This window comes from Bos mutus, chromosome 8, assembly GCF_027580195.1.
Source record: "Bos mutus isolate GX-2022 chromosome 8, NWIPB_WYAK_1.1, whole genome shotgun sequence".
NCBI classification, from domain to species: domain Eukaryota; kingdom Metazoa; phylum Chordata; class Mammalia; order Artiodactyla; family Bovidae; genus Bos; species Bos mutus.
The window spans coordinates 73,231,026-73,247,281 of record NC_091624.1 but is presented as its reverse complement, the minus strand read 5'-3'; the positions used below and the strand labels follow the sequence as shown (position 1 = coordinate 73,247,281).

General features: G+C 36.6%; 1 protein-coding gene across 4 annotated transcripts in view; it reads right to left on the bottom strand.

The window, feature by feature from the left end:
- Positions 1-16,256, bottom strand: part of RIC1 (RIC1 homolog, RAB6A GEF complex partner 1) — a 145,942-nt gene that overhangs the window by 68,063 nt on the left and 61,623 nt on the right. For all 4 annotated transcript variants that reach the window (XM_070375852.1, XM_070375855.1, XM_070375853.1 and 1 more), the window contains exon 3: positions 14,747-14,826. In XM_070375852.1, coding sequence (XP_070231953.1) covers positions 14,747-14,826 — 80 coding nt within the window. The remainder of the gene's footprint in view (positions 1-14,746; positions 14,827-16,256) is intronic.

Below are 16,256 nucleotides of genomic sequence, written 5' to 3'. Positions count from 1 at the left end.
TGTCTATTTTACATTGGAAACTCTCTTAAGATGGCTAACAATCCTTAGCTAACAATATTTCTTCATGTTTAACAGGTTAGTAAGAAAAAACAAATTATAAGCTCTGTGTTAAGTTGGGTTGTCAACTGGTGGCCCTCAGTATACTGGCCAGAAGTCTTCCAATATGATAGCCTGTTGGGTCATTCATCTGGAGTGATTTAATTTCTCCAGGAAGAATCCCTCAATCCTATCTGGGATATTTAAGTACAGAAGCCAGATGTCTGGAGCAGAGCAAGGGAAGAAAGCTTGACATCCTATCATTCAGCACAACTTTCACTTAATCACCATCTTTAGTTTAGCATCTCATCCTTGCCCTATTCTATGCCTGGAATCCCTCTGGTTTAAACAGACAGTGTATTTCCTGCCTCCTGTGAGGTAAGAACATAGAAATTCCATTCCCTGTTCAGATTTTTCAAACAATCCCCATTTATGGCCCTCTATATTCTGTGATATTAGTACCTGAGCCATTCTAGAGTTCTGATCAAACAAGTTGTTGTTCATCAATATCAAATATGCAACCACAGGCTCTCAGGTTTGATCTTCTTCTTGAGTCATTTATTCTTATCCAAATTTTTGGTTATTGGTTAGATATTTCCAGCTGTCATTAAAGGTGAAAAAAGAATTTCAACTTTTCGTTCTAATTGCTGATTTTCAAGAAAAAAGCAGAGGTCTTCCCTGGTGGTCCAATGGATGGGAATCCGCCTGCCAATGCAGGGTACACAGGTTTGATCCCTGGTCTGGGACGATTCTACATACTGAGGAGCAACTGAGCAGGAGCACCACAACTACTGAGTTCATGTGCTACAACTACTGAAGCCTGGGCGCCTAGAGCCTGTGCACCACAGCAGAGAGGAGCCACTGCTTGCCACGACTAGAGAAAGCCAGCACATAGCAACAAAGATCCAGCGCAACCAAAAAAAGTGGAAACCTCATCACCCATCTTTAAACTGCAAACTATTTTCCTTTATATAAATACTATCATTTAGTAAAGCTAAAGTATTAACCATTTTACAGCAAATTCAAGTAAATTCTGACTTCTCAGTGACTTTCACTGCAAAACTAAGAAATATATTTCACAGTATAGTTTCCATTGCTTCCTCTAAACGTACTAAAATGCAGTCAACTGTTAAAATCACAATAACAAAAAAAATTAACTTTCTGATCAAAAATACTCTTACTTATAATTCAACAATAATTTGAGTACTGCATCAGATTTTTGAAAGGGCAGGTTTCTCTGGTGGCTCAGATGGTAAAGAATCTGCCTGCAATGTGGGAGACCTGGGTTCGATCCCTGGGTTGGGATGATCCCCTGGAGAAGGGAATGGCTACCCACTCCAGTATTCTTGCCTGGAGAATTCCATGGACAGAGGAGTCTGGAGGGCATAAATGATCAGACATGACTGAGCAACTTTCACTCATCCATGAAAGATGAGGCGGGAAGGGTAAATTAAAGTCTAACTATGAAGAGCACTGAATGCCAGAAGGAAAAAAAAGCAGTAAATTGAGCATTCACTAAATATGAGTACACAATAAATTCTGCAAACATTATCTCAATCGACTGACTACCATCCTTTGAATCAGGCATTATCATCTCTATTTTTCCAGAAAAGAAATTGAAGCTTCAGTTTATTATTAAGAATTCTGTTTACAGTCACACAACTAGTAAGCGCAAGAGTTGACATGTGAGCCAGTGGTTTCAATTCCAGGTGGTAAGAAACTGAAAACTAGTAGAATTAAAGAGGTTAATAATAACCTTTGTGTACACAAAGAAATATTACAATGAATGCCAAAGAAGGGATTAGGGATAGAGTGGGGAGGAACAGTCTGTAGATTACTTAGGAGACTATTAGCAAGAGTACGCAAAGTCATCTGCTGGCAGACAACTTTATCATAACCTTTTCTGAAAGGAGATAATAAAAGCATACTGAGAATTATAACTCTCACTCAGTAACAGAGGCTTCTTAGAGACAGACACAACCACACTGTATGCATACCTGGTTGTCATTTAAGCTACTGAAAAATAATGTATTTCTCATTCTTGGGCACATAAAATTGTGCTTTCCTGATCACTTAAGATGATGCTGTTAAAGTGCTGCACTCAATATGCCAGCAAACTTGGAAAACTCAGCAGTGGCCACAGGACTGGAAAAGGTCAGTTTTCATTCCAATCCCAAGGAAAGGCAATGCCAAAGAATGCTCAAACTACAACACAATTGTACTCATCTCACACACTAGTAAAGTAATGCTCAAAATTCTCCAAGCCAGGCTTCAGCAATATGTGAACTGTGAACTTACTGATGTTCAAGCTGCTTTTAGAAAAGGCAGAGGAACCAAAGATCAAACTGCCAACATCCACTGGATCATGGAAAAAGCAAGAGAGTTCCAGAAAAACATCTATTTCTGCTTTATTGACTATGCCAAAGCCTTTGACTGTGTGGATCACAATAAATTGTGGGAAATTCTGAAAGAGATGGGAATACCAGACCACCTGATCTACCTCTGGAGAAATTTGTATGCAGGTCAGGAAGCAACAGTTAGAACTAGACATGGAACAACAGACTGGTTCCAAATAGGAAAAGGAGTACGTCAAGGCTGTATATTGTCACCCTGCTTATTTAATTTATATGCAGAGTACATCATGAGAAACGCTGGACTCGAAGAAATATGAGCTGGAATCAAGACTGCCGGGAGAAATATCAATAACCTCAGATATGCAGATGACACCACCCTTATGGCAAAAAGTGAAGAGGAACTCAAAAGCCTCTTGATGAAAGTGAAAGAGGAGAGTGAAAAAGTTGGCTTAAAGCTCAACATTCAGAAAGCGAAGATCATGGCATCCGGGCCCATCACTTCATGGCAAATAGATGGGGAAACAGTGGAAACAGTGTCAGACTTTATTTTTCTGGGCTCCAAAATCACTACAGATGGTGACTGCAGCCATGAAATTAAAAGATGCTTACTCCTTGGAAGGAGTAAGTAAGGAAGGAAGAAGGAAAGTTATGACCAACCTAGATAGCATATTCAAAAGCAGAGACATTACTTTGCCAACAAAGTTCCGTCTAGTCGAGGCTATGGTTTTTCCTGTGGTCATGTATGGATGTGAGAGTTGGACTATGAAGAAGGCTGAGCGCCGAAGAATTAATGCTTTTGAACTGTGGTGTTGGAGAAGACTCTTGAGAGTCCCTTAGACTGCAAGGAGATCCAACCAGTCCATTCTGAAGGAGATCAGCCCTGGGATTTCTTTAGAGGGAATGATGCTAAAGCTGAAACTCCAGTACTTTGGCCACCTCATGCGAAGAGTTGACTCATTGGAAAAGACTCTGATGCTGGGAGGGATTGGGGGCAGGAGGAGAAGGGGACGACAGAGGATGAGATGGCCGGATGGCCTCACTGACTCGATGAACGTGAGTCTGGGTGAACTCCGGGAGTTGGTGATGGACAGGGAGGCCTGGTGTGCTGTGATTCATGGGCTCGCAAAGAGTCAGACACAACTGAGCGACTGAACTGACTGACTGACCACTTAAAATGAGGTACGGCCATGTGACTTGTTTTGGCCTACAAAACACAAGGGGAAGTGATTTGTGTTACTTCTGGGCAGAGTATTTAAGAGCCAACACTTAGCAAATGATGCTCTGCTTTAATCCTCTATCTCAGGGACTTAGCTGTCATAAGCTTAGCTTATGACATATAATACAGCTGTCCCTTGGTGTCTGGAGAGGACTGATTTCAGGACCCACCATGCATATCAAAATCTACTGATACTTAAGTCCCACAGTTAGTCCTCTTTATCTGTGGTTCTGCATTCACAGATTCCACTAACCATGTGTCATGTTGTACTATATCTTTATTGAAAACAATCCACTCATAAGTGAACCTGTACAGTTCAAACCCATGTTGTTCAAGGGTCATCTATATACTATGTCAAATAACTATAAGAGTTATTAGACTGTGGTCCAGTAAAACCCAACAGTAGCTTGTGATTATCATTCATAGGTGATTTTATTCAGTATGCAGTCTGAAGAGCAGAAAGAAAGAATGAAGAAAAATGAATGTAGCTTAAGAGACCATGGGGCGCCACCATGCATACCATCACACATATAATGGGAGTACCAAAGGAAAGGCAAGAGAAAGGACAAAGGAAGAATAACTGAGGAAATAATGGATAAAAATGTTCCAGATATGATGAAGACATGAAATCTACTATCCAAGGAACATAGCAAACTCCCAAGAAGGATAAATTTAAAAAGATTCACACCAAGATACATAATCTGTAAACTACTGAAAGACAGAATCTTGAAAGCAACAAGGGAAGTGACTTGTCATATGCAAGGGATCCTCAGGACTTCCCTAGTGGTCCAGCGGTAAAGAATCCATTGTGCAGTGCAGGGGGTGTGAGCTCAACTGCTGGCTGGGGAACTAAGATCCCACATGCTGCAGAGGAACTAAGCCTGCATGCTCATTCATGAACACCTTATTGACAAATTCAGACTTAAATTGAAGAAAGTAGGGAAAACCACTAGGCCATTCAGGTATAACCTAAACCAAATCCCTTACGATTGATTATACAGTAGAAGTGGCAAATAGATTCAAGGCATTAGATCTGATAGATGGAGTGCCTGAAGAACTATGGATGGAGATTCGTAACACTGTACAGGAGGCAGTCAGTGATCAAGACCATCCCCAGGAAAAAGAAATGCAACAAGGCAAATGGTTGTCTGAGGAGGGCTTACAAATAGCTGAGAAAAGAGGAGAAACGAAAGGCAAATGAGACAAAAAAGACATACCCATCTGAATGCAGAATTCCAAAGAATAGCAAAGAGAGATAAGAAAGTCTTCTTAAATGAACAATGCATAGAAACAGAGGACAACAATAGAATAGGAAAGACTAGGATCTCTTCAAGAAAATCAGAGATACCAAGAGAACATTTCATGCAAAGATGGGCACAATAAAGAATAGAAATGGTATACACCTAACAGAAATAGAAGATATTAAGAACAGGCAGCAAGAATACACAGAAGAACTGTACAAAAAAAGGTCCTAATGATCCAGATAACCATGATGGTGTGATCACTCACCTACAGCCAGACATCCTGGAGTGTGAAGTCAAGTGGACCTTAGGAAGCATTACTACAAACAAAGCTACTGGGTGTGATGGAATTCCAGCTGAGCTATCTCAAATCCTAAAAGATGCTGCTGCTAAAGTGCTGCACTCAATATGCCAACAAATTTGGAAAACTCAGCAGTGGCCATAGAACTGGAAAAGGTCAGTTTTCATCCCAATTCCAAAAAAGGGCAATGCCAAAGAAAGTTCAAACTACTGTACAATTGCACTCATTTCACACGCTAGCAAGGTAATGCGCAAAATCCTACAAGCCAGGCTTCAACAGTATGTGTACCGAGAACCTCCAGATGTTCAAGCTGGATTCAGAAAAGGCAGAGGAACCAGAGATCAAATTGCCAATATCTGATGGGTCATAAAAAAAGCAAGGGAATTCCAGAAAAACATCTACTTCTGCTTCATTGACTACGCTAAAGCCTTTGACTGTGTGGATCACAACAAACTGTGGAACATTCTCAAAGAGATGGAAATACCAGACCACCTTGCCTGTCTCCTGAGAAACCTGTATGCAGGTCAAGAAGCAACAGTCAGAATCGGAGGTTCAAAATTGGGAAAGGAGTATGTCAAAGCTGCATACTGTCACCTTGCTTATTTAATTTCTACGCAGAGTACATCATGCAAAATGCCTGCTTGGATGAAGCTCAAGCTGGAATCAAGATTACTGGGAGAAATATCAGTAACTTCAGATATGCAGATGACACCACCCTAATGGCAGAAACCGAAGAGGAACTAAAGAGTCTCTTAATGAAAGTGAAAGAGGAGAGTGAAAAAACTGGCTCAAAACTCAACATTCAAAAAATGAAGATCATGGCATCTGGTCCCATCACTTCATGGCAGCTAGATGGGGAAAAAAATGGAAACAGTGACAGACTTTAGTTTCTTGGGCTCCAGAATCACTGACTACAGCCATGAAATTAAAAGACGCTTACTCCTTGGGAGAAAAGTTATGACCAAACTAGACAGCATATTAAAAGGCAGAGATATCACTTTGCCTACAAAGGTCCGTACAGTCAAAGCTATGGCTTTTCCAGTAGTCATGTACAGATGTGAGAGCTGGACCATAGAGAAGGCTGAGCTGAGCATCAAAGGAAGAACTGCTGCTTTCAAACTGTGGCACGAGATAGAGTCCCTTGGACTTCAAGGAGACCAAACCAGGGTTAGGGTTTAGGGTTAGGATTTTCCTTCCCAATCCTAAAGGAAATCAATCCTGATTATTCACTGGAAGAACTGATACTGAAGCTCCAATATTTTGCCCATCTGATGTGAAGAGCCACCTCACTGGAAAAGACCCAAATGCTAGGAAAGATAGAGGGCAAAAGGAGAAGGGGGCAGTGGAGGATGAGATGGTTAGATGGTATCACAGACTCAATGGACTTGAGACTGAACATACTTAGGGAGACAGTGAAGGACAGGGAAGCCTGGCATGCCGCCATCCATGGGGTAGCAAAGAGCTGGACACAACTGAGAAAGGAACAACAACAATGAATGAAAAGATAATTCTAGATCTACATTATGGGCTCACGATGCATAATGATGTAATGTGTGACAATAAGAAAAAATGAGAGGGATGAATTTGTACAGGAATATAGCTTTAGTATTGAAATCAAGTTGTTATTAATTCAATCTAGGTTGTTTAAATGTAAGATGCTAAGTAATTCCCAAGGTAACCACTGAGAAAAACTAAAAATATACAGAGAGAAGGAAATGAAAGAGGAATCAAAATTAAACACAAAAGAAGACAGTATGGAGAAACTGAGGATCAAAAAAGATATGACACATGGAAAACAAATAGCAAAATAGCAGAATTCCTTTATCATCAATTACCTTATTTGTAAACAGATTAAACTCTCCAATTAAAAGACACATTGACTGAATATAAAAATAAATAAATAAAAAATAAAAATAAAATAAAAAATAAAAAATATATGATCCCACCTCTACGTTTTCTATAAGAAACTCATTTTAGAGCAAAAGAAGTAAGTTGAATATAAAAGGATGAAAAAATATTTCATGCAAATAGCAAATAAGACAAAGCTAGGTGGTTGTAGTAATATCTGACAAAATACTTCAAACAAAAAATTGTTACAAGAGATAAAGGACATTGCATATTGATGAAAGAGTCAATCCAGCAAGAAGATATAACTATTATAAACAGATAAAACTTTTAATAACAAGAGTCTGAAAACTTATGAAGCAAATACTGAAGCAACGGAAGGGAGAAATAATTCAAAAGTAACAAATGGACATTTCAATACCCCACTTTCAATAATGCACAGTACAATTAGACGGAAGATTAGTAAGGAAATAGAGAATCTGAACATTATAAACCACTCAGAACTAAGACACATACCAGACTACCAGGTAACAGCAGAATATACACTCTTTCACAAACATACATGAATAGAACACATTAGGTCACCAAAATGCCTCAATACATTTAAAAAGACTGAAATCAATATCTGATCACCATGGAATGAAACTACATAGCAATAACAGAAGGGAAATTATGAAATATCCAAAAATGTAGAAATTAAACAAGTCTCAGAGACCGCCAACAGGTTAAAGACCAAAAGGAAAATTAAAAATCCTTTGAGACTAATGAAAATGAAAACACAACGTCATAGAGGGCAGTAAATGCAGTCATCAGAGGAAAATATACAGCCAAGATGCTTACACTTAAAAGAGAAGAAAAATCTCAAATCTATAACCTAACTTCACATCTCCTAAAAGGAACAACAGAAGGAGCAAACTTAAAAGAGTTGGATGTGACTTACCGACTGAACAACAACAAAACTAGCAGAAGGAAGGATATAATGAAGACTGGAATGGATATGAACAACAACAACAAAAAAACCCCAGAGAACTGGAAAATAATAGAGAAAATCAAATAAAGCACAGGTAGTTCTCTGAAAACATCAATAAAACTGAAAAACCTAAGGAAAAAAGATTCAACTTACTAAAATTAGAAATGAAAGAAGGGGCATTACTACTGACCACAGAGAAATAAATGGATTATAAGAGAATTCATATATTTCAGTTCAGTTCAGTCACTCAGTCGTGTCCGACTCTTTGCGACTCCATGAATCGCAGCACGCCAGGCCTCCCTGTCATCACCATCTCCCAGTGAACTTGAATTTTCTTCTTTTCCGAACACACACATTGTCAAATGTCCAGTGGAAGTAGATTATGTTTAATAATTCAAAAGGCAACCCAGACAATAACAACTGCAACTTACTAAAGACCTACTAACTCACTATTCTTATCTTACAGATGCATAAAAGCATAGAAAATAACCGAACAAGCAGCTTTTCCAAGTCAATGCCTGCAAAAAGTAGGACACAGATTGAAACCCAGGTGTCTCCAATTTCAAATTCTATTCTCTTCTCCAGATCTCTAAACTGCTATGTATTTATTAGAAGTAATAATACTAAGTCCAATATCATAAGAATGAAAAATGAAATTAAGCCATTTTTAGAGTTTTGTTTTACTGATGTATTTTTCATGAATTAAAAGCAAAGTTTCACTATACAATTAAGTAAGGGCTTCCCCGGTGGCACAGTGGTAAAAATTCCACCTGCCAATATGAGAGACAAGCGTCTGGCAGATTCCCTAGAGAAAGAAATGGCAACCCATTCCAGTATTCTTGCTTGAGAAATTCCATGGACACAGAAGCCTGGCGGGCTACAGACCCATGGGGTTGCAAAGAGTCAGACAAGCTGAGCACATGCGCGTGCACACACACACGTGCACACACACAATTAAACTCAACAGGCATTTATTTCAACAAAGTCTACTCGTGCAAGAAATCTCAAATACTTTAAATGCCAGCTAAAGAAAACAACGAGGTGGCTCAGGTGGTAAACAATGAGGGAGACTCAGGTTCAACCAGTTGGGAAGATCTTCTGGAGAAGGAAATGGCAACCCACTCCAGTACTCTTGCCTGGAAAATCCCATGGACAGAGAAGCATGGTAGGCTACAGTCAATGGGATCACAAAAAATTGGACATGACTAAGCGACTTCACTTTACTTCACTTCAAAGAAAACAACATGGCAGATGACCTGATAAATCTTGTGGTAGAGGGGCAAGGAGGGGTATGGAGGGCACAGTAACACAGGGACATGGGACAGGAATTTCAAAACTACAGTGTTTTCCTAGCAACGTAACTTACCCAAGGCCTATCTTTCCTTCTAAGTATAGCTCAAATGTCCCTATCTACAAAACTTTCCCTGACAATTCAAGCATCTTTGCCTGAAATGCTATTAATATTACCACTTTCAGGGATGTTCACTGGGCATTTCTCATTTTTATACTGCTGTTAAATACTTATTTCTTCCTTAGCATCTTATACCTTTCATCATCAGGACAGCTAATGTCTTACAAATGATACCATAGCACACAATAAGTGCTTGATGATGATAATGAAAATGAATCTAACTTCAGATTTTTACATCTTTTCTTTTTCCCCAGTTTACTGAGGTGTAACTGACATAGAACCCTGTATGAGTTTAAGGTGCACAACAAAATGATTTACATATATATTTTAAAATATATATGTAAATATATATAATATATATACATATATATATGTAAATATATATACTTATTTCTTCCTTAGCATCTTATACCTTTCATCATCAGGACAGCTAATGTCTTACAAATGATACCATAGCACACAATAAGTGTTTTGAAGATGATAATGAAAATGAAAATGTATATATACATATACATACATATACATATATACATGTATATATATTTACATATATATTTTAAAATAATTACATTTTTTTTCCCTTGTGATGAGAACTTTTAAGATCTATTCTCTTACAACTCAGATTATCAAGTTTTAAAATGTCTGGAATGTGTTAGACTTGATCCAGCAAGTTCTGGCAGTCCTAAGTGAATTCTGGACTAAAAGGCTTTGATTCTCCAACCAGAGTTCTGGTAAGGCTCAGGATGTTTTCTTTCCTCAAACTCCATACCTCATATAGCATCATTCTGAGTCAATCTAATTGTTTGCCAGAATGTCAATAATGAAAACATTTTGGGATGAAATAAAATGATGATATCTTAAATGTGCTAAAACATACCCAACGAAAAAAGACCAGAAACTGTTCAAGTTGACGGACAGGTACATAGATGGTTAGTCACTTTATTACTAGAGTAACAGAAAACTGGTGCCAAATTAGCCCTCCAGATACAATTGAAAACAAACAAAAAAAAGGACAAAATATAAGAAACAGTTTTCAGACACTGCATAACAGGCAGCACAGGACTGTACTCCTGAGTGAAGGGAGGCAAACAAAGCTTCCTGGTAGAAGTCACTTTTGAGATTACCATGTAAGTTAGGAGAACACAAGCATAATACAGCAGTCTTGTTAAGTTGAGCAGAAGAAGATTAAAGTTTAGGGAAGCAGAAGCAGCTATTTGTGGAACAGAGTACAAGAGAGGCAGGAGATACAGAAAAAGAGCTCTGGAAACCAATATAGGTTCCCCTTAAATGTTGCTAAATACTAAGCTACGACTGTATATAGGGAAACTCCACAAGGTCAGCCAAAGAAAAACTTCCAGAGTTTCAAACTGTATAGCTCATAGAGGGCTTGGGGAAATCCTAGCTCTGACCAGATCAAAGAGACCTGTTTAAAGACCCAGGACGTTAGAATAGAGCTCAGAAGTGCTAATATAGCCTAAAGGTTGAATCCACCCTAAAAATACATAAATAAGCTCCAAAAGGATCAAGAAAATCTCCAACTTAACTGCTCTCCAAGACAAACCTCAACATTCTTTAAAGCAAAAGAATAAAAATCAGACACTCAATACGTAATACAATGTCCATTCTCCAATCTTAAATCACTAGACATGTGATATGCCCCAGCAATTCAACTCCTAGGTATTTATTTACTGAAATATAAAGCTAATTGGAGAGTAAAACGAGACTGGAATCTGAAAAAGCAGACTAGGTTCACAATTTCACTTATTACTGTTTATATGTCTCTATTTGTGCATTTAATGTAATTTTTTTTAAAGATAACACTCCCTTTACAGTTGTCACAAAATATTGGATAAATTTCCTGTGCTGTTCAATATATCCTTGTAGTCTATCTTACACTCAATGGTTTCTATCTGCTACTCTCTCATGCCTATATTGCCCCTCTCCTCACAGGTAACCAGTCGTTTGTTCTCTGTATCTGTGAGTCTATTTCTTTTTTGTTATGTTCATTAGTTTGTTATATTTTTAAGATTCCACATAGAAGTGATATACAGTATCTGTCTTTCTTTTTCTTTCTCTGTCTGGTTTATTTCACTTAGCACAATGCTCTCTAAGCCCATGCCCTCTAAATCCGTGATCTCTGCATGGAGATCAAACCAGTCAATCCTAAAGGAAATGAATCCTGAATATTCACTGGAAGGACTGAAGCTGAAGCTCCAATTCTTTGGCTACCTGATGTGAAGAGCCGATTCATTAGAAAAGACCCTGATGCCGGGAAAGACTGAAGGCAGAAGGAGAAGGGGACAACAGAGGATGAGATGGCTGGATAGCATCACCAACTCAATGGACATGAGTTTTGGCAAACTCTGGGAAGCCTGGCATGCTGCAGTCCATAGGGTCAGAGAGTCAAACATGACTGAGAGACTGAACAACAACCTGTTCTAAGATAGAGCATGGATCCCCTGGTAGTTCCGTGGTAAAGAATCTGCCTGCAATGCATGAGACATAGTTCGATCCCTGGGTCAGGAAGTTCCCTGGAGAAGGAGATAGCAACCCACTCCTGTATTCTTGCCTGGGAAATCCCATGGACAGAGGAATCTGGGAGGTTGTAGTCCACAGGGTCATAAAAGAGTGAGACATGACTTAGTGACTAAACAACAACAAAGATGGAGTATATGAGAAAAGATAGGCAGTCTGAGAGTTAAGATGCTGTCACATAATTTGACGATGCTGAGATACTCTAGAAAAACTCATATGATAAACTCCTAAGATTCAGAAAAGAGAAGCAAGAGACAATAGTATTTCTAATTGAGAAGATGACTGACTACTGGCCTCAACTATACTGCCTCTAATCTTTAAGACTACTATAAACCACTCCAGATCTTTCATTCATTTTTTTTTTTTTATTAAATTCCTGACTCACCAAATAAATCCAAGAGTAACAGAAGACTAGATGGAAAGAGGGTTGAGGCAGTGTAGTACTGGTGATTAAATACACAGATTCTGAAGTTACAACATTTAGGTCTGATCCTGAGTGTGTCATTTACTAGTGTGTGACTCTCGATGGGTTACTTGGCCTCTCTGCTGCAAGTAACTGTCCGTAACTACCTCATCAGGTTGCGACAGGGATTAAATGAGTTTGAAAAGTGCTTAAAACAGTGTCTTGAACTGCATAAGTGTTTACAATGGCACAGATGATAATAATACACTCATTAAAACTAAATTTTTTCATTTAAAAATTTTATACAATTTTTAAAGGTTACTTTCCATTTATAGTTATTACAAAATATTGGCTGTATTCCCTATGTTGTGCAATACCTCCCTGAGCTTATCTTACATCCTATAAAAACTATTTTTTTAACTCTCCTCAAATCAAATTTTAAAAACCTAAGCCATACAATCCTGCAAAGAGCTGAAGAAGAAAATATTTTTATTCCCATTTTATAAACAGGTTCTACTAGAAAAACTAAGAAACTTACTAGACTAAAAAATCCAACTAGAAAGTAGTCTAGCACACAAATATTGGATTGGCCAAAAAGTTTGTTTGGGCTTTATGTCACATATTTTGGCCAGCCTAATATATAACAGACTGACTAATTTGCTCTGCAAAACTGTTCCTATATAAGAGATTTTATTTCGTTTTCTAAAGCAGTTACTAGAAGTTAGACTCTAAAAAAAGTATACTATCAACTCAAAAGCAAAAAATGTACAACATACAGTATTCTTGCCTGCGAAATCCCATGGACAGAGGAGCCTGCCAGGCTACAGTCTATGGGATCACAAAGAGTCAGACACGACTGAGCAACCAACACAGGAAAAGCGTACAAATAATAGCAGTTGTCCATATTACTTTTTCCATCTATTAGGTGCTTATCTAAACATTTAATATGCATGATCTCATTTAATCCTTAAAATAATTACAACTGCTATTTCATTCTACAGATGAGGAAACTGAGGTTTTAGAGGGATTAACTTGATAGAAGTCATACAGCTGAAAAACAGCAGAACTGACATTTAATTCCAAGTCTATCTGATATCAAAGGCTATATCCCCTTTCATTACTATTCATGCTGCTCTAAGGCAATACATACTTTATTGAGGCTCACATACTAAAAAATCTTCAATACAATGAAGATCATCCAAGTCAAAAAATAATAATAATAATGCTCTTTACTTCTCTAGCTTAACATATGCAGTTAAACAGCAAAATTCATGCATTGTTGGGATACTACTTAGTATTACAAGGTAAGAAACTTTTAAAAACCTCTGGAAAACAAAAAATGAATCTCAAAATACTATTTCAAAACACTGGAAATATATGTAAATCATGTTGGTAAAATGAAGTAAACTGTATCTTTCACTGTTTCCAGAGATGTCATTTACCTCCCCTGCCCATCTAGAAGAGAATAATCATCATCATCATCACCTATAAGGTGACCCTGTTTATTGCTTTTTATTTACAGGACTGTGTCTAAATTGAGAATTAAAATGGATTACATTTCCTCTTATAAGATTGCTCTTACCTATTTATTTTTGAAATCTTTGTGCTTTTTAGCAATTTATATGACTCCTTCATATAAAAAATAGTAAGCCTTGGTCCTATCGACTGCATAACTTTCCCCCAGTGCTACTTTTAATGTTTGTCAGTTTTACCACTGTTAATTTTCAGAAATTTAAACTTACATATAATGAAATCTATTTTCTCTTTCACTTCTTATATAACCAATATCTTCCACCGTCTAGAAATATGATAAATAATTCATTTATATTTTCATCCAGTTTTAATGGCTTGTTTTTTTAAAAAGGTATCATACATGAAAATTATGTTATTTTATTTCTAAAGTTCTTTTGATAAAATGTTCTTATTTCAAAAGGCAAACAACAACAAAAACAATATAAAACATACTGAACAACATAGATTAAAGATCAAAAGTTCAAGTTCCCTCAATTCTTTCGGGGCACGTACTTAGTCTATGCATATACTAAAACATACAGAACAAAGTACCTATAGCTTACTGACATTTTACCTCTTCTCTTCATAATCTGTTAGCTCATACATCCCCAATAGAGACTAAAGAATGCTAAAACTAGAGTATATTAACAGTAATTCTGAATGTCCAATAAGGGAGATAGTATTGGGTTGGCCAAAAAGTTCATTTGGGTTTTCCCATAAAACATTATGGAATATATTAATCCAACATTTCCAGACTTACTATAGAATTTTTTTATTCAAGTGACAGCAGTTTGAAGACCTAGTAATTTCTGAAACAGTGTTTTTGGAAATGCTGGCCCAGCACTTCAGACAACCCTAAACTGCAACATTTTGTGAATACAAAGTACACAAATATTTAAAAAATAAAAGATAATGAACTTACTTGGGATACACTGGTTCATAAAGGTACTTGTCCCCTCTTGTAGATGTTATGTGAAAAAACAAGATGTAGCCATTTGCCGTCTGAAAGATAAATTTTAATTACCATGAATTAAAGGGTAAAGCTATGATTGTAACCTTAATTTTAATTTTATTTAAAGTATTTATTTCAAAGTATTTCTTTCTTTGAAAATATTTTACTCTTAAGAATACTCTTTTGAAGACCTACAGCTAAATTATGCAAGAAAATGAATCACTTTGTTTCAGTATAATCTATCTTGTTCATAAAGTAACTCATGAAAGAAATTAATAGGTTTCAAAATATTCCATAGGTAATTGAAATTAATAATTTATAATATGCTGTAGACATTAGTATTCTAAAATAACTATTATTCAGGTAATAGATGGTTATTTTGCAAAATATACAGACTGTTCTGAACTCTGGAATAATATGGTAAAATTTTTCTGAGTTTTTAAAGCAATGACATCACCAAATGGTAATAGTATGATGAAATTCAACATACTTTATACATTTCAAAATCAATAAATTAGCCTGATTTACTACAAAATATACTCTTGAGAAAAAAGAAAAATAGAGAACCTTCAATTTCAAAAGTTTGAACATCAACTAATTTTTCTAAGTTAACAAAATGCTTCAAACTGTATTAAGTAGGTCAGAAAGAAAAATACAGTATCACTTATATATGGAACCTAAAATATGACACAAATGAAACTTATTTACAGGACAGAAACAGACTAACAGACACAGAAAACAGACATGGTTTCCAGGGTTGGGGATGGACAGACTGGGAGTTTAGGATGAGGCAGATACAAATTGTTATATAAGGAATGGACAAATAACAAGGTCCTACTGCACAGGGATCTACATTCAATATTCAATGTCTTGTGATAAACTATAATGGAAAAGAATATTAAAAAGACCATGTGTGTGTATATGTATGTATAACTGAATCACTATGCTGCAGAGCAATTAACACAGCATTGCAAATCAACTACACTTCAATTAAAAAATTATAAATTGTACTAAAACAAAGTGTCATGTGATCATGGCAGATATCTACTTGTGAAGCTCAACCAACCATTTTACATTTATATAAATATATTAAAAAAACTATAGCTTTTTCTAAACAAGTACTTTCAGACATAACAGAATCAAATGGCAATGTTTTACTCAAACTACTTTATATTCATAGTGAATTCCTGGCATTTTAGTGGCAGGACAGCTTTACTAAAAATAGAAATAAAAAAAAATAAAAATTTTTTAAAATTATTCAAGGTTTCAAATTTCTTTCCAGTACAGGTTTTCTGTTTTTCATATAAAGGAATGCAAGAGGAAACACTAAATTTCTTCAGCAAAGCCAGGTGATCTGTTTTTAAGCTAAAAACTTTAATATTTCATAATGTTTTCCAAAACTCTAGTTCAACATATTGGGATACCAAATAAAAAAGGCTAAAATCCTCCAGATAAGATAGTCATTCTAATTCCTCATGTG